Here is a 17,729-nt window from a genome sequence, read left to right as displayed (position 1 = left end):
CAACTCAAGTTAACTGTAAATATTGACCACCAAAATAGCCAAAAAGCGAATGAGAGAAAATCTCATAGTAACAACAACGTGACACGCAATCAATTAGGTATTCCACACTCAGATGACACTTCAAATACTGGGACATTACACATACATACATACATACTTAAGTATGGTGTTTAAATTTGTCAAAATCCAAACATACGTACATCTGTGCATACAGGACACTACTTATAAGCGTAACAACAACAACAACAAAACGTTTTCCGGTATTCGTAATGAGTACAAACTGTTGAAGGAATACTAAGTGATGTATGTGTATCTACTAAAAAAATATATGTTTATGTACATATATAAACATATGTAAGCATGTTGTTGTTATTGTTTCAGAAAAAAATATTTTTTAAATTAATCTTACTATCAACTAATAAAAAAATTTTATAATAAAGCATGAAAACTATATTTTATTGCTCTGCAGCAGTGATTTCGTTCGATTTCGCATTGCTATGATAAAACCTACTTTAAATATAATTTTAAAAATATATATTTTTGAAAATTCTAGAGTGCTGTAACTACTTAAAGGTACTTGAAAAAGTGTTGAACTATAGTTGATTTCAATTAATATTCTACTCTCCTACAAAAGAGAATACCAATACACATAAGCACATATACAAATACATTAATATACCTAAAAAATGGAGTCATATTATGAGCACATGCAGTTGCCTTTTAGCTCAACCCACAAATAGTACTTAACCATCACGTATTTCCAACGCACTTAACCGTTTTGCCCGAAATGGTTTTATTTGGTTTTTCCTTAGCGATAATTTTGGATTACTCATTAATATATAAATATATATATTTTTTTTTTGGGTCTACAGGTGCATTGCAATAGTTTAATAATGAACTCCATGTAAAAAATCGACTCAATGTTATGAACATGTCGCATAAACTCAAGTCGTCAAACGTCTCAAAGCGTAAACAACAAAAATATGAAAAATTATCGATAAGCATGCGACAGCAGTCAAAACAATCTCAACCACTCAATACAAATTGAGCGCATAGACATTTGTTGGAGGCCAACGCCAAAGAGCAACGCACTCACCACGCTTACTCGCTGAATACACCACAACGTCTACTAATGGTAGGTGGTATATAAAGCATAGTGACATACAAAATTTCATGTCATTTAAAAAATTACGGCCCGTACGTAAATAACAAATAGTTGACTGCTGTGCTGTGCTGTGGTGGTGGTGCTCGCGCTTGACTATAACGAAAACGAAAGTGTTAAATATACAATACATACAAATATATTGAACGTCTAAATAATAGAGTGTTAAAATGAAAGCGTTCGTCGTAGCCGGTATTTGCTTGATTAGCATTGTTAGCTTAAGCTCTGCACAATTCTCCAATGGACGCGTTTTGGATCCACCAAATCCACAATTGTGCGCTCAAAGGATTATACACGAAAAGACACCCGATGGCAAAGGGTGAGTAACTACTCTACTGGTGGCGCATAAATGTGGTTTATAGACATTGTATGAAATATAGAATCAAAAAGAAATTCTTGCAAATTAAATAAAGAATGTCAGTACAAGTTTTTGAATTACTAATAAAAATGCTTAAGTGTCTTGAGGAAATTAAGTGAAATTTACAATTCAACTTTTAAAAGTGCAGTAAAAATTAAGCTCAATTTCATGAAAAAAGCGATACAATTCTTACAAGAAATAAAAACATAAAAAATATGTTTTAATGAAAATGAAAATAAATGTTAAAAGCAAACATTTTTGATGCAAAAGTTATGTTATGTTATTATTAAAAAATGCTTCAAACTAAAAAAAATAACTTATTTATATTTTTAAGTCTTAATATTCAAAAATTCCTTATAAAAAAATAAAAATTAAATTAAAAAAAATTATGAAAACATTCTTAAAAGTAGGAAAGCGATTTTTTAGAGTTTAATTCTTTAATATTAAATTTAAAAAAAAACATTTTAGAAAAAAAATAATAATTTTTATAGTTGTCTGTGCAATGAGAAAATATAAAGAATTTTAAAGCTAAATTCATTAAATTTGGTTTTCTATTCTCTAATTATAATTCATTTATCAAAATTTTTATTATTATTACATCTCATGCAATTTGTTAATATTTTATGACAAGAAAGAACTTAAGTAATATTATTATTTTTCTTTAAAAGTTGACCGAAATTTTATAGAAAAAAACCGAAAATATAAGAATTTAATAAAAATCATTCAATATTTTATTCTTTAAACGAAAGCAATTTTCCTTTAAATAATATTATTCTATTTTCTAATAGATAAAAAAAGAAATAAAAATAAAGCCTGCTTTTAGGCGCCCATACCAGCAATCTATATAAAATTAACTTTGTATTTTTATTATATTTATTTTCTTAGAAAGTTATAAAATTTAATATTGTTTATTTATTTTTATTAATTTTTACAGCTACTTCTTCTCGTGGCGCGATCCACAATTGAAGGGTGTGGAAGAAGATTGGTTGACAGCCAGAAACTTCTGTCGCAGACGTTGCATGGACTCAGTTTCATTGGAAACTAGCTTAGAAAATGAATGGATAAAGCAACGTGTTGTAAACGAAAATGTGAGTATATAAAAAAAAAATATTTTGTTTTGAAAATTTAGAACAAAATGTTTATGCAAAAATAATTTTGAATAGGTTTACTGATAATAGTTATTATTTTGCGGCAACTTCTGCACTTTTTTTCGATACATTTTTGAGATAAACAATATAGAAAATTAATTATTACAAATACATTTTGAATTTTATGAAACTATCAAATAAGCAATTAATAATTGTTTCATAGTTTTTATTGACTCCTCGAATTATGTACGTTGGGCTTATGCCTTCAAGTACAAAAGACTTTTGAAACGAACTTGCCAGTTATATTCACCTCAAATGAGTGTAATCAATTCGTTTTGTTGAATTTGCAGCTCAAAACAATTTCGCACTTAACAAAAGTAAAAGTTTGTATGTAAATAATGTATTTTGTGGAAAGTGAAACTCAATTTGAGCCGCAAACAAACACCCGCTTAACAAATATAACATAATGCATACAAACTTGTTGTTGAAATTCACCATTGAGCGCAAACTCTTTGACTGTTTGTATACATTGGCTCTGTCAAAAAGCTGTCAACGCGCAACACACGCTTTGTAGAAAAGAAATGTCCAAGCGAAAAAAAATCAGTCAACACACACTTATGCAAAATCATTTACAAAACCTACGAGCCTTAATTTTGGTTACTACATAAATAATTGCTTATAGCCCGCAGCTGCTATTAGCTGCTCTTACACATACTCATTCATGCTTAACATACGACTCGACAGCCAATTTTCACTTCAATTGTTTGTGTTGCTTTTGTCGCAACACAATTCAAGCATTTCACACTTTGGCAGTTAAATAATGTCGTTTTTTATTAGCAAATTGTCGCATATTTTACGTATGTTTGTATGTGTAAGCATATGTGTTAATATAATTGCTTAATTATTCACAAGTGTTAGTTTAATGAATGGGTCAAACTTGTGTTCGAAAGAGTCACACTTTAAGCGGTAATTTAAATTTTTTTTAATTTCATGTCAAAAACTATATTTTGTTTATTTAAATGTAGGTCGTTTCCAACACATTAGCAGACAGTAATAAGGTTATAATATTTAATGACTGATATTTAGTGACACGCCGATAAATTATATTCGTTAAATGCAAGCATAATATTTTTAACAAATATTAAAAGTAATGAAGTTCAATGTCATAAATTATATGCACCTGCTCATCCACTAATGGCAACACAAAAATAAAATAATTCATAAAAAGTCATATTTACATATTTATGTATGTACAAATTTTCATATTCCATTTTCCGCTGCAATGCTAATGATTTCCACATTTTGCTACGCTAAAATGCTATGAACGCACATGAAAAACATTTTCACACAAAAACACCATAATAATTTCAGTTTTCTCAACTCATAAAGTTCAATGTGAAAATTGGTTTTTCGTGTGCAAATTGCAAGAAATTGCTTGGTGCCAACTGGTGCCACTGCATGCATAACGGTTAATGCGCCTCATATGCATATATGTTTGTATATATATATATATATATATATATATATATATATAAATGTATATATAGTTGTATGTTTTCGTGCGATTTTATCTGCCGGTCATCGGTTGGGAAAATCTAATTTTCCATATTGTTAGTAAACACGGCAAAAACCGTGTGGCAAACACAAAGTGTTATGGTTAATTGCATGCTGAGGATACACGTAAAATGTTGCAATTCAATTAAGACAATAAAATTCGCCAAACAAATGATGCAGCGCGGAATTAATGCAAAATTTTCGCAATCTTTAGCTGGAAGCGGAAGTAAGTGCGCAAGTCATAAAATTATCTAATATGCATAATTGTAGATAAACGGGAAGCGCTACGTTAATGAAGTCAATAATTAAAGTATACGGTAGTTTGTAGAATTTCGAAAATAAAATTTTGAAAAATATTAGCGAACTAGCTTCGAAAGGGTTTAAACTAGGGCTCTTAAAATTATTCGATTAATCTGAAAACCGATTATTCGAATATCCGGTTTGTAACCGTTCGTACGAATATTAACCGGTTAGCACTATTCGGTTAGTCGCAATGTTCCGACTATTCGAATAGTCGTTCTACTGCGGTTATTCGAATAGTTATACTGTCACTATTCGAATAAATGAAAACTGTTTGCAGTCTAAAAGCCTTTGATTTTCCAGATATATGTCCGTATTTTCCAGATATATACAATGTGCGGTATAAATCGGTTGAGAAGTGTTCGGGCAAAAGGACACGAGCAAAACCGACCACTGACCGACCCAAAAAAACCGGTTCTTCACAGATAACCGACTACCCACTCGTCGAAGTTTTGCCCCAAAAGCTCCAAAGCCCCACCCACCGACCGCCCACACTGCCACGAGTGTGTCCCAAAAAAAAACGGTACCAAAAAGTAACCGGTTACTGCAGTACTAGGCATATGCCGCAATAAACCGAAAAAATTCGACAGTAAGTGGGTAGGGGTATAGAATAGCGAACTCAAGAAACATACCACGCAGTGTTGTATCAGTCATATTTTAATTTAGCATGTGAAACAACAATAGTGTTGGTATGACAGTCATAAAAAATAGCGAGTTTTTTGTTAGTTTCAATGTTTCACTTTTTTCAATAAAAATAAGAAAATTAATGAACTTGCACTATTCGAATAGTCGAAAATGAGCGGTTAATCGAATAGTCGATGACTGACGACTATCCAAATAGTGCAAACCGAATATTATTATTCGAATAATGCCCTATTCGGTTAATTCGGTTAGTCGATTAGTCGAATACCAAGAGCTCTAGTTTAAACAAATATTTCAAAAGTCATAAGATTTTACACACTTATACACACTCTCCCATGCATATGTAGTATGTACTTTTCCGTTTCTTGCGTGGATTCATTTTAAAAATATAAAATGAAGAAAATTCGAACATGAAATTATATTTTATTTGCAATGAGCTAAAACTTGATTACGACCTCTTGTCTTTGGTGTCCGTTGTCTTTCTGATTCTGATTCTGATTAAGAAGGCGTTGGGAACGCTCACAGTTCGACGTCCTAGTGCGAGCTTGTATATTCTAATATTTTGTTCTTTAAGCCGCTGCACACGCCCCGTACTCGACTTTCAAGCGCGTACTTGGGAGATTTTGAAATTTTGTTCAGCCAGCTGCTGCGAGCGCTCTTTACTCGACTATCTGGCACACGATTGCAATGCGAAGAGTATGATTTGCAAGACGATTTTCAGTTTCAGAATAAGATTCTCCATTACGGAGTCTTTTTAATACCCTAACCTGGGAACTATTTACAGAAAGTAGAGATTCTAGTAATAAATATAGCCTATGTTACTCGGGGTGAATGTAGCTTTCCAATGGTGAAAGATTTTTTTAAATCGGCACAGTAGTTTTTGAGTTTATTTATTACAAACATATATACAAATCTTTCCTCTTTTTAATAGTAGTATATAGTAGTATATAGATTAAATATGAATATAAATATTAAAGTGCTAATGATCATAGAAACCAATCAGCTGTTCACGAGTTGACATTTCTATGAAAATGACAGCTGTCAAGATTTGTGTATACCCTATAACGAACAGACTCTCTGTAGGCCCTTTCAAAGCTGCAATCGCATTTTTAAAACTATAAAAACTCTAAAATATAATACTTTAGACGTTCTCAGACGGCTCAAGACTTGTACCACAGACATACATTTGTATATAATAAGCATATGTATGTATATATATGCACCCACTTTCTTCTTAATTCGTGTCACTACAAAAGGGCTTACCCCCTACTTGTTTGCCACTGCAACAACCGATAAGCAAATGAAGTACTGTTATAAAAGCGTGAATTTATGCCGGCATGTGCACACATACATACACACATGCATGCATATGGATGTATGTATGTATATATGAGATCCAGCACTGCTTTGGTCATAAACATTTCCGCACTTCGTTGCGGCTGATTGGCCCTTCAGCTTAAAACCGTTATTGCTGGGTTTTTTTTGTAGCTTAAGTTGTCTTTATTGTTGTGTTGTTGTTTGGCTATATGGCATGCAAGAGAAAGTGAAAAACAAATATTTATTATGACTGAGGTGTGATAAGTTAAAGGGGAATGTCAATGGTAGTGGCAGCGTAGGCATTAACTCAACACGAGCTTTGGAGGCTTAAGACTGCACACATATGCAGACACGAGCAGACGACTAGCATAGATATATATATATATAAATGCATGTGTGTATATATATGTGTGTGGCATATTCATGAACTTGTTTAGTGGCACTTATAAAGGCGAATAAGCCACGGAAAGGCACTCAAAAAAATATTTATGAATTATGTGTCGGATTTTTAATGTGCTTTATTTTTTTGTCCGTCTTTTGCTTGACAATAATGAGACAGTTAACATATTTGCGCTGCCACTTTCCACAACACAACAATGGAGTTGTTTGCTTTTTTTATATCAGCTTAGCTTAAGTTTTTATTACCAGCTCATTTCAAATCGATCAAATCCAACGAACACTTCACCGCTTTATGGTGTTGGTTCTTTGAATGGTTGACGTGAAATGTGTCTATAATTTTAACCACTAGGTTAGTAGCTGGTGGCAAACCATTAGATACAATTTATTAATATATTCAAATTTAGGTTCAGACGCGCTGTCTATGAATATCGGTGTCAACACCATTTATATATACACATATGTACATATGTATTTTATGCGTAAAACGCGCATGCGCGCACGCCCCAAATATTATATGGCAGTTGCAGCTGTTTCTAAAAAAAATTAAAAAAAAAACTAACTTTATTTCATCATTAATTTATACATTTAAAAGCATAAATATGTTTATAAATATTAGCATATGCACTCCAACAACCTTAGATAACTATACAACAACAATAACTAATTTTACCAATTACTTCTGCTTTCAGGTGAAATATATCTGGACCAGTGGTCGCCTGTGTGACTTCAAGGGTTGTGACCGTCCCGATTTGCAGCCCGTCAACGTCAACGGCTGGTTCTGGACCGCTACTCTGCAAAAATTGGCCCCAACTTCCGAACGCTCACAGGGTGATTGGTCACCAAACGGCGGTATTGGTCTGCCTCAGCCCGACAACCGTGAATACAAACAGAACGGTGCTCCCGAAAATTGCGTGGCATTGCTCAACCAGTTCTACAATGACGGTGTCAACTGGCACGACGTCGCCTGCCATCACAAGAAACCATTCGTGTGCGAGGAAAACGATGCCCTGCTGAAGTATGTGCGCTATACAAACCCAAATTTGCGCATTTAAATGTGTCGCTGTTGGAGGATGTGCAGCATATTGTGAAATTGCTGGAGTGAAACCAAAAATGTTTTCTATCATATAAAATGTTAATCTATTAGCGCAGATACTCGTAGGAGCAATGCATATTTTCATTTTTGTCTTGTTTATATTTCTCTATTCTCTGTCGTCCTGTTTCTAGCAACTAAAATATAGCAAAATTGATGAGTGTTCATATGTATAAATATACAAATTAATGCTTAATTGTATGTGTATACAAGAGCATGCCTTTGAAGATTTTACGCTTTCTGATTTTTATGTTACTTTCTTATACTCTCATTGTTTAGTTAAATAATATTTTTGTATTAATTTATGATTATAATATATATAAACGTCGAAAAATACTCAAATCTTTTTTTCTATTATAATTCTATATTTAAATATTTTGTAAGTATGAATATCGCATCTAAACAAATTTTATATCCATTTAAACTGAGTGCTTAAACGTAACGGTTGATGCAAGCTTCTCTCACAAATGCCAGTTTTGAGCAAAGAATCATTGTAATGACTGTCTTTAAGTGCTTTTTGTTAACGGAATGATTTGATGGTGCTTGCAGAGCCAACTTTGTCGTGCGCTAAAGCATTTGTGGTACATAAAGCATTCTTTGAGAGCTGTGAGATTAGGGATGCAAACGATGAATCGATGTTTTCGTCAAAAAGCATCGATGTCTCGAACCTAAAAACATCGATGCAGCGATGTCACTTTCAACGATGTTTTATGTCGATGGTTTATATAAAAATTTGACTTCACACTTTTTCGGGTATTAACTCGAAACCCTCTATTTGGATACGCTTTATTACATTGGAATTCGATTTTTGTAAAATACGGAGAATTCGTTAAGGGAATGTGCGCTTGGACAATGTTGCGGTTACTTTTATGATTTGTTTATACAATTTAATTCTGGCATAGGCTACTGCGTTAGATCAGAGAGATCAAATTACTGCATTTTAAAGATGCTATGGCCAAAAGAAATACTTTTTTTTTCGTTTCATAAAAAATTCATAGAATCGCGCTGATACAACGGAATCTTCGCATAAGTGTGAAACAGAATACTCGTTCCATATTTGGAACCAGAACAAACATTTGGTCCACCAAAAGGTGAAATGTAAGCTGTCAAATTTATCTACACTTACAGGGACGGAAGGTTGAAGAGAAAGTGTATCTCGGCTATTACCCCTACCAATCAGAAGCCAATAGAGTTTGGGTTAACATGAATACTGTGTTTCCGGAGTTGTATAAATAGGCTTATTAATATTTACACATTGTGGCCACTTCAGTGCCGAGTAAACGACCGTTATCTAAACCCAGGGCAACTATCACGCAGAGGTAAAATCGAAAGAAATCGAAGAGAAATGAAGAAATGAAAAAACTTTCCATTGTTTTGAAATTCTGTTATTTATTGAGAAAAAACTTTAACAGACATATAATGCTAAGACACATAATGCTAATGGCCGATGTTTTTGATTTCGATGGGTTTTGAAGAAACATCGATGCATCGAACCATCGATGTTTCATTTCACAATGTTTGCATCCCTATGTGAGATCGCAGATAAACTTTTTTCAACTGCTCTCAACAAATCCTATGAATCAGGTTAGCTATTGAGTTTAATAAATGTCTAACAGTTATCCAATGAAAAGAATATTCTTTCCGGGACGCATAACTGTTTTATAAAAAGATTCGCTGAAGAAACTTATTTGAACTGATCAAGCGAAGACAGCTAATGTATTCAAACACTGCATTGCCGACATTTTAACAGTCTATGGTGCGTGGAGGATTCATTTTTCTCGATGTAAATATCATGTACAATGTACATCTGGCAACCTTATTGTATTTTAAAAGATGGCAACATATTTTATTCTCATGCCGACTTAATTGTCAAAATAAAAATATTGTAAACATTCTGATAGTTGAGTTTTAACATTAATATACTTTATAAAAATATCAGAAATATCAATTAAATATGGATGTCGGTGAATTACTCTCATTTAAGGTATAAACATCATTAATACATATAAAAATTAAAGTAAAAGTAAATCCACAGTCGCCTTTATCTTGCAGCCAGAACAGACACCAAAACGTCCACATGATGAGGATGATGATTACTTATTGAATTCCACGGAGGACAGATCTACCAGAGATGTTAAACGGGATGAAAAGTCAAAACGAATGCGCCGCATTGAACAAGCTAAGGAGTCAGCGGATTTCGTGAAACCTGACGTACCATCTTTGGATACCTTCTTCGGTCCTGAACTTACTGAAGAAGAGCGTATTAATATATTGAATTATGTAGAGAATGAAGATGCGGAAGGTGACGTACTCGATGAAGTAGGACTGAAGAAATTACTGCTGGTTTTTGAAAAACGCAATTTAAAAAATCAGGAAATGAGAATCAAATATCCTGATAACCCAGAAAAATTTATGGAGTCGGAAGTCGATTTGCATTCTGTCATACAGGAACTAAAGGGCGTTGCGACCGTGCCTGATCTCTACCCAGTATTGGTGGAATTGCATGGCATACCTAGTATATTAGAATTGCTTGCACACCCCAATACAGACATTGCCGTTGCGATTGTGGATCTATTGCAAGAAGTCACCGATGTAGATATCTTAGGTGAAAATAACTCATCTTTAAATTTTTTTATTTTCCTAATGGTCGTATAATAAAAATATTTACAGGAGAGAGTAGTGAAGGAGCGGAAATTTTAATTGAAGCTTTGCGTAAACAACAGATTTGTGCACTTTTAGTACAAAATTTAGAACGTCTTAACGAAGAAGTTAAAGAGGAAGCTGATGGTGTTCATAACTCCCTGGCGATTGTGGAGAATTTAACAGAAATGCACAGTGATATTGTTCGTGAAGCAGCGGAGCAAGGTTTACTTGCTTGGATACTGAAAAGACTAAAACAAAAGACACCTTTTGATCCCAATAAACTATATTGCAGTGAAATACTTTCCATACTAATACAAACAAACAACGATAACCGACTGATGCTTGGCACAATTGATGGCATTGATGTATTATTGCAACAGCTGGCTATCTACAAACGACATGATCCTACCTCTACAGAAGAACAGGAATATATGGAAAATCTATTCAATTGCCTTTGTTCAGCACTAATGGCCAAAGAAAACAGGGAACGTTTTCTAAAAGGCGAAGGCTTACAGCTCATGAATTTAATGCTACGCGAAAAGAAGATGTCACGGAATGGTTCGCTTAAAGTGCTTGATCACGCCATGTCAGGACCGGATGGTCGTGAAAATTGTAATAAATTCGTAGACATACTTGGACTTCGTACAATTTTCCCGTTATTCATGAAAACACCGAAGCGTAATAAAAAACAGCTATTATCATCGGATGAACACGAGGAACATGTTTGTTCCGTCATAGCTTCAATGCTGAGAAATTGCAGAGGAGCACAAAGGCAACGACTGCTATCGAAATTCACGGAAAATGACCATGAAAAGGTAGATCGGCTGTTGGAGTTGCATTTGAAGTATTTGGAGAAGGTGGAAACCGTAGACCGGGAAATAGATCAACAAGGAAAGGTAACTAGTTTGAACCAATAAAATTCATAACGGTGACACATTTTTTTATTATCAGAATACTGAAATCGATGAAGATGAGGAGGCAGAAAATAATTACATCAAGCGACTGACAGGTGGACTTTTCACGCTGCAACGAATCGACTATATCATTTTAGAAGTATCAGCTACAGCGGATACAGTAAAACAACGAGTCGTACAGATTTTGAATTTACGCGGTTCATCAATGAAAACTATCAGAAATGTTATGCGAGGTTTGTACTTATTTTACACACATCGCAGCTAGAAAAATTTAAAAACTGTTAATTTCAGAATACGCCGGAAATTTTGGTGATGACGGCGATGCTGATTGGAAGGAACAAGAACAATCTCACATTGTTTCGTTGATTGATAGATTCTAAAATAAAGTTTTCATCAAATAATAACTGGAATATTTTAGTTTTTTGAAGCCAAAACCTTGTTTAATAAATTTTTTTTTGTATAATGCGCAAACGAATACAAACAATTTTGAATATATAAAAAAGCAAATTCCATCGTAAAACTTAATTCATTTCGTTTTCTTGTCACAAGTGATTTTTTTCTTGGGTTTGCAAATGGGGCTGCCGCCGCTGTCACCTCCATCACTACCGCCTTTTGGACCAGACTTTTTGCTAATTTTAAATCGAAATTTACAATTAGTCTTTTTCAACTCATTGGCATTTTTTAATTAATAAATAATATTTGTGTTTAAAACAGCTGTTTTCGATATAATTTATTTTCAACAATGTTATTTAATCTATGTGTAGATACAATAAATAATTATAAAATTAAAAGAAATAAAAAACAATCATGTAGAATAAAGATTTACACAAGTGTACGCAAAGTTGCTTAGTGACAACTGCAACTACGTACGCCCATCTCTAAGAGAATAAAATTAAAAGGAGATAATAAAGAAAAAGCAGTAAACATATTAATTTGCAAAAATTGCGCCATAATTTGGTGATATTCAATTTTAACATATTAATAACTTTTTTCTTAAAATCATTAACAATTTTTGCAAACCAATTTTAATTACAAAACGTATTATACGTTTTATGTTATGATGTTTGTATGCTTCGTATATAGTTATGTTGTTTTTTCGACGTGTATGTGTTTCTAATGCTGAACTATTTTTAATCGCAGAATCTAAAATATCTACTTCACACTGTCAGGAATCTCGAAGCTGACATCCATGTTCATTTCACGCGCTAAATGTACGATTTGAGCCAAATGTACCGACAAATTAGCAGCTTCGTCCAAATCGTGACGTGGAATAATCCTCAATCCGGATTGACGAATCAATTCGCGTGCTTCATTCACATTTGTGCCCTAAAATAAAGATATAATAATTATTTGTATTAAGATTATTTCTTTCTAGCCGATCAACTTCTATCTCTGCTTACCTGCAGTCTAACTACAATTGGCATTTTCATATTCAAATCTTTGGCAGCAGCAATAATGCCCTCGGCAATAACATCACAACGCATAATACCACCGAAAATGTTCACCAAAATGCAGTGAACTTTCGGGTCGGAAGTAATAATCTTGAAGGCTTCCTTCACAGCCTGTGCAGTTGCACCACCACCGACATCAAGGAAATTGGCTGGATCACCACCGTATAGTTTAATAATATCCATGGTGGCCATGGCTAAACCAGCACCGTTCACCATACAACCGATTGTGCCATCTAATGCAATGTAGTTCAAATCATATTTGGCTGCCTCCACTTCTTTGGGGTCCTCTTGGGTCCAATCACGCAATGCGAATAGTTCCTTCTGACGAAATTCAGCATTATCATCAAAACGGAATTTGGCATCCAATGCGAAGACTAGAATAAGACAAAGTTTGTGTATAGAATATAACGTAATAACTTTTAACTAGAAACACTTTAAATAAAAAAAAATAAAAATAAATTGATTTTATTGATAGTACTTTCAATGAAATAATGTAAATATAAAAAAAAATTATGTAAATAACGCTACGCAATGATCAATAATATATTTCTAGTCTAGATATGCACATTTGTTTTTGTAATTTCGTTAACATAATTGTTGCTAAATATCTACGTTTAAGTATATTGGATATATCAATAATGTCGGATTTCTTTTAAATATATTTAATAATCGTTATTAATTTTTTTTCAAGTTTTTCTGTCATAATTTATGCATGCATCAAAAGCGTATGATTAAACTGGCAAAATAATTTTCGAACTAATAAAAATGCCAATTTCTAAAAGCTATAACAACGGAATCTTAAAGTTTCTTGTAATTACTTATTTAAGGCATATTACTTACAGGAACCTGCAGATATTGTGGCATTATGAAATATATATATTTTTTTTAATTTGTTGACATTAATTCCATTGATTTATATATCGAAATTGATTGATGAAGTCATGGTTATTATTTTTAATAATGATTACATTAGTGCACATAAATGGCAAATAGTTTAAAAAAGTTTCTATGATTTTGCAAAATACTTACAGCCTTCGAGTGCATCCTCTGCATACGGATTGATTTCAATGAGTAAAGCATCCTTCTTCACGAACAGCTGATACATGTTCATCAGCATTTTTACGGTTTCCTCTTGAAACTCGCCCAAACCAACTGAATTCACCACTTTAGCTGCTTGATCAGGTGTCAATCCAACCTTAATATCGACAGGTTCGTAAACAATAGCATCAGGATTCTCTGCAGCCACTTCCTCAATGTTAACACCACCTTGCGACGAAGCAATGATAACTGGACCCTTTTTTCGAGTAAATTTCAAATTAACACTTTTAAATAATAGTTTATTTATATACACACATTAAAAGCGCGCTCCATCATAACGGCAAAGTAGAATTCGCGGCGTGGGAATTTACGCTCTGCAACCATAACAGAATTACAGATGCGACCAGCAGCGCCTGTTTGCTTGGTTACTAAAAGCTGATTCACCATCTTGCCGGCAATATCTTGAGCCTCAGTAGGTCTTTGATAGGTAGATAAGAAAATATTGTTAAATAATTGTGTAAATATATTTTTGGAAATAAACTACTTACGTATTAACAACACGTACGCCGCCCTTTAACCCATTCTTGAAATGACCTTTACCGCGACCACCAGCCAAAACCTGAGCTTTCAACACAAGGTTATTCGTTTCGAGTTTCTGGGCAATCTCTTTGGCTTCTTGACCGGACTTTGCTACACCAAACCTAAACAAATGATTCAGAATTATGTATAAATTATCAGCGCTATAAAATGTAATCCAACACAAAGTGACGTATTCTGCGATAAAGATAACACGTAATCGTAATCTGAAGTATACAACCGTAGAACTGGTAAACAAAATTAAAAATGGCTATTTAATAGAAATTAACCTACTTTAAGCATTTCACCCTTTATTATGATACATATGTATTTTAAATGATCCACTTCAAATATTAAACCTGATTTATGAGGCATATAGCACCTATAGATAATTATTACATTTTGTTTATTTATAATTTACACATATTTCCGAAGACATCTTTGTATGCATGAGAATGTACATATGTCTGTCAATCAAAAAATCTCAATCTAGGTACAAAGTCTGATGAAATTGCTCATTTACAAGTACTACTAATATAGTTGATAAGCAACTAATTAACATTTAATTGGCGTAATTGTATACATATATATGCATATGAATATACATATGTGGCTGCGATTTTCAATTTTCGAAATACACAGTAAATATTTTTTGCCATTGAATTATTACCAAACACACACTTCTTCTGCATATAATTATTTTTTAGGATATACTAATTGAAATATTATAATTTCCAACAAATTCATTAATCAAATATAAATGTTTATTGACTTACTTAGGTGTTGGAATCCCTGCGTCGTTAAGTAAAGTGTATGAAACATGTTCTTGAACGTTGAGATTCCTCTTTTGTAGACTTCCACTTGTGGCAAGTGCAAGAATCTGAAAAATAAGACTATTAAATTTGGAAATATACATATGAACATACGTGTGTATGTGTATATTTGTTTACATTTCCATAAACAAACAATTAAAATTTATATTGCCCAATGAATGAATATTATAATTACATTACACTTCAACTAATTACGTCACTGATAATGAATGATAAAGCCCAAGTCAGCTGAGAATTTGGTAATCAACAGTTGATCAGACGTTTTAGACCTTGCTAGTGAAGTCCCCTGCCTTCACCTTCAACCCAACAACATTCCCACAAAATCTATCAATTATGTAAAAATTTGCCAAAAAAAATCCACCATACCTTTTGCCCAACCTTTGGGTTCACAATTTCATTTAAAATACCCGTCCGAGATAATAAAGCAGCCATATTTATTTAATCCGGCTATAATAAAAATAAAATAGAATTATAAGTATTTATAAAAAGTTTATAAATTATTTAGAATATATATAAATCTTTATTTTATTCCCACCACCAAAAATTGTCGACAGCAAATATATGAGAAAAACGAGTGACTCGTCTGTTGAAGAAACCTATTCAATGTCAAAACGAAAGTGCTGAAAAAAAAAAAACAACAAACTGTCACAAACTGTCACAGACCTAATTAGAATTATCAAATTCGTAATTTGTTACATATATCTTTATAAAATTAATTAATCAATTACAACAATTATATTATATTGTAAAATTAATTATAGATAATTTTATGGTAACGACTTGTTTAATTTTTAAAGTTATTCAGTTATACTACTATCGATAAGCTTTAGTCGATTATGCAATAAGAAATAAACCCTCATCAATGACGAACACCACAAAGATTGTTGATATTTTTACAGCTGCTATATTAAAATTCTCTATACACACATTAAATTTATGCTGATTGGAGTATCTAGCTTTCAAAGCAAATAAGGATGAACACTGTGAATGCAGAAATTTGTCAAAAAAAGTGTTTCTTATGTCGGAGAAAAATCACATCTCCTCAAAATCAGAAACTCGTTGATAGCAGTACATGTCCCGCCTCGAAGAAATCCTTTAGGGATGTTTTATCTTACTTGGCACGTCACGCGAATTCTGAGCTACATATTGGTCATGACGAATCTATTTGTGTAACATGCCATTTTGATGTAGTGGAATACGACACTTATCTTATGAAAGCTTTAAAGAAGCAACGTGCTCTTCTTGATCTAATAGAAAAAGCAGTTTTGGGAATTGATTCTGATTTTGATAATGAATTTGAATCGGATATGAGTGCGCTGGATGAACTAACCAACGATCATTTTTTTGATGATGCTCTAATATCTGACACGGAAATTGCACAAACAATAGATGATGCTATTGGAGAAAAATCCGAGAATATTTCAAGAAGTCCATCTGGTATAAGTAGGAAAAATCGAGGGACTGTGATTAAATGTGATTTCTGTGCAATGCGATTCCGTACAAATTCAGGATTGAAAAGACATATAACACATGCACATAAGAAATTTAGTTGTGAATTGTGTTCTTACAGTCATCGAAATGAAGACTACGTAATGCTACATATGAACACTCATGATGGACGAAATGAGAACCAATGCCGCTTTTGTGAAAAAGAATTCTCTACAAAAATTAGCACAATTCGTCACATGGAAGTACATTTCAATTCCAAAAAGTATCAATGTGATAAGTGTGGTCTGTGTTTTTCACAAACAACCGTGTTGTACAATCATAAATTACAACACGAAGCTGAAGAACAACCACTTCAATGTGAGATTTGCTCCCAAGTTTTTAAAACAAAACGGACATACCGGCATCATATGATAACACATCGAGCGGATCGCCCACGTTACAAATGTGAATATTGCACTAAAACCTTTACCGAAAAATATACACTTAAAGTCCACAAACGTACGCACCCTGAAGCTATGAATTCAAGCGACGTAGCACAATCAAAAGAACAGCAACAAAATAGCCCATCAGAGAATGAAGGAGCAACATATGATCCTGTGAAAGCACAAACCAATGATAACAAATTCAATTGTGTGATCTGTGATCAGATATTTACAGCAAAGGATCATCTAAATAAACACATGGAGAAAGAGCACGACGTTATTCTCAAATCTTTAACGATCAATAATTTTTCGGAATTTGATGTGGTAGACGAAGAGACGAAGAAAGCTTGTCATATATGTGGGCAAATGTTCAACGCACAAGCAAATTTAGACTACCATCTTAAATATGTTCACGCGGGTACATTTTAAACAATACATAGAATTCAATAACAAATCCATTATAATTATGTTTTACTTATAATATTATCGATTA

The 17,729-nt window shown here is 33.1% G+C and overlaps 4 protein-coding genes across 4 annotated transcripts; 3 read left to right on the top strand and 1 right to left on the bottom strand.

The window, feature by feature from the left end:
• Nucleotides 1-1,164: 1,164 nt before the first annotated feature.
• On the top strand, nt 1,165-8,246 carry Sell_0 (uncharacterized). Its single transcript, XM_011181044.3, has 3 exons — nt 1,165-1,481; nt 2,455-2,608; nt 7,510-8,246. Exons 1-3 carry the CDS (start codon nt 1,333-1,335, stop codon nt 7,870-7,872), a joined length of 666 nt encoding a protein of 221 aa, XP_011179346.1. The 5' UTR covers nt 1,165-1,332; the 3' UTR covers nt 7,873-8,246.
• A 1,486-nt stretch (nt 8,247-9,732) lies between these two features.
• On the top strand, nt 9,733-12,710 carry LOC105210223 (beta-catenin-like protein 1). The gene is made up of 5 exons (XM_011181043.3): nt 9,733-9,894; nt 9,963-10,515; nt 10,581-11,449; nt 11,505-11,700; nt 11,759-12,710. The coding sequence occupies exons 1-5, from the start codon at nt 9,865-9,867 to the stop codon at nt 11,845-11,847; spliced, it is 1,737 nt and encodes a 578-aa protein (XP_011179345.1). The 5' UTR covers nt 9,733-9,864; the 3' UTR covers nt 11,848-12,710.
• On the bottom strand, nt 11,303-15,988 carry Ctnnbl1_1 (succinate--CoA ligase [ADP-forming] subunit beta, mitochondrial). The gene is made up of 9 exons (XM_011181042.3): nt 15,901-15,988; nt 15,732-15,812; nt 15,309-15,412; nt 14,505-14,657; nt 14,272-14,434; nt 13,948-14,212; nt 12,868-13,292; nt 12,624-12,793; nt 11,303-12,096 (listed from the first exon to the last, which is right to left on the bottom strand). Exons 2-9 carry the CDS (start codon nt 15,795-15,797, stop codon nt 11,994-11,996), a joined length of 1,449 nt encoding a protein of 482 aa, XP_011179344.2. The 5' UTR covers nt 15,798-15,812; nt 15,901-15,988; the 3' UTR covers nt 11,303-11,993.
• Nucleotides 15,989-16,205: 217 nt separating this feature from the next.
• On the top strand, nt 16,206-17,665 carry LOC128919856 (serendipity locus protein beta-like). The gene has a single exon (XM_054225356.1). The coding sequence runs from the start codon at nt 16,340-16,342 to the stop codon at nt 17,663-17,665; it is 1,326 nt and encodes a 441-aa protein (XP_054081331.1). The 5' UTR covers nt 16,206-16,339.
• The last annotated feature ends 64 nt before the right edge of the window (nt 17,666-17,729 follow it).

Source organism: Zeugodacus cucurbitae, chromosome 2 (assembly GCF_028554725.1).
Source record: "Zeugodacus cucurbitae isolate PBARC_wt_2022May chromosome 2, idZeuCucr1.2, whole genome shotgun sequence".
NCBI lineage: Eukaryota > Metazoa > Arthropoda > Insecta > Diptera > Tephritidae > Zeugodacus > Zeugodacus cucurbitae.
The sequence above is the reverse complement of the archived record's forward strand: the minus strand, read 5'-3'. Positions and strand labels throughout refer to the sequence as shown.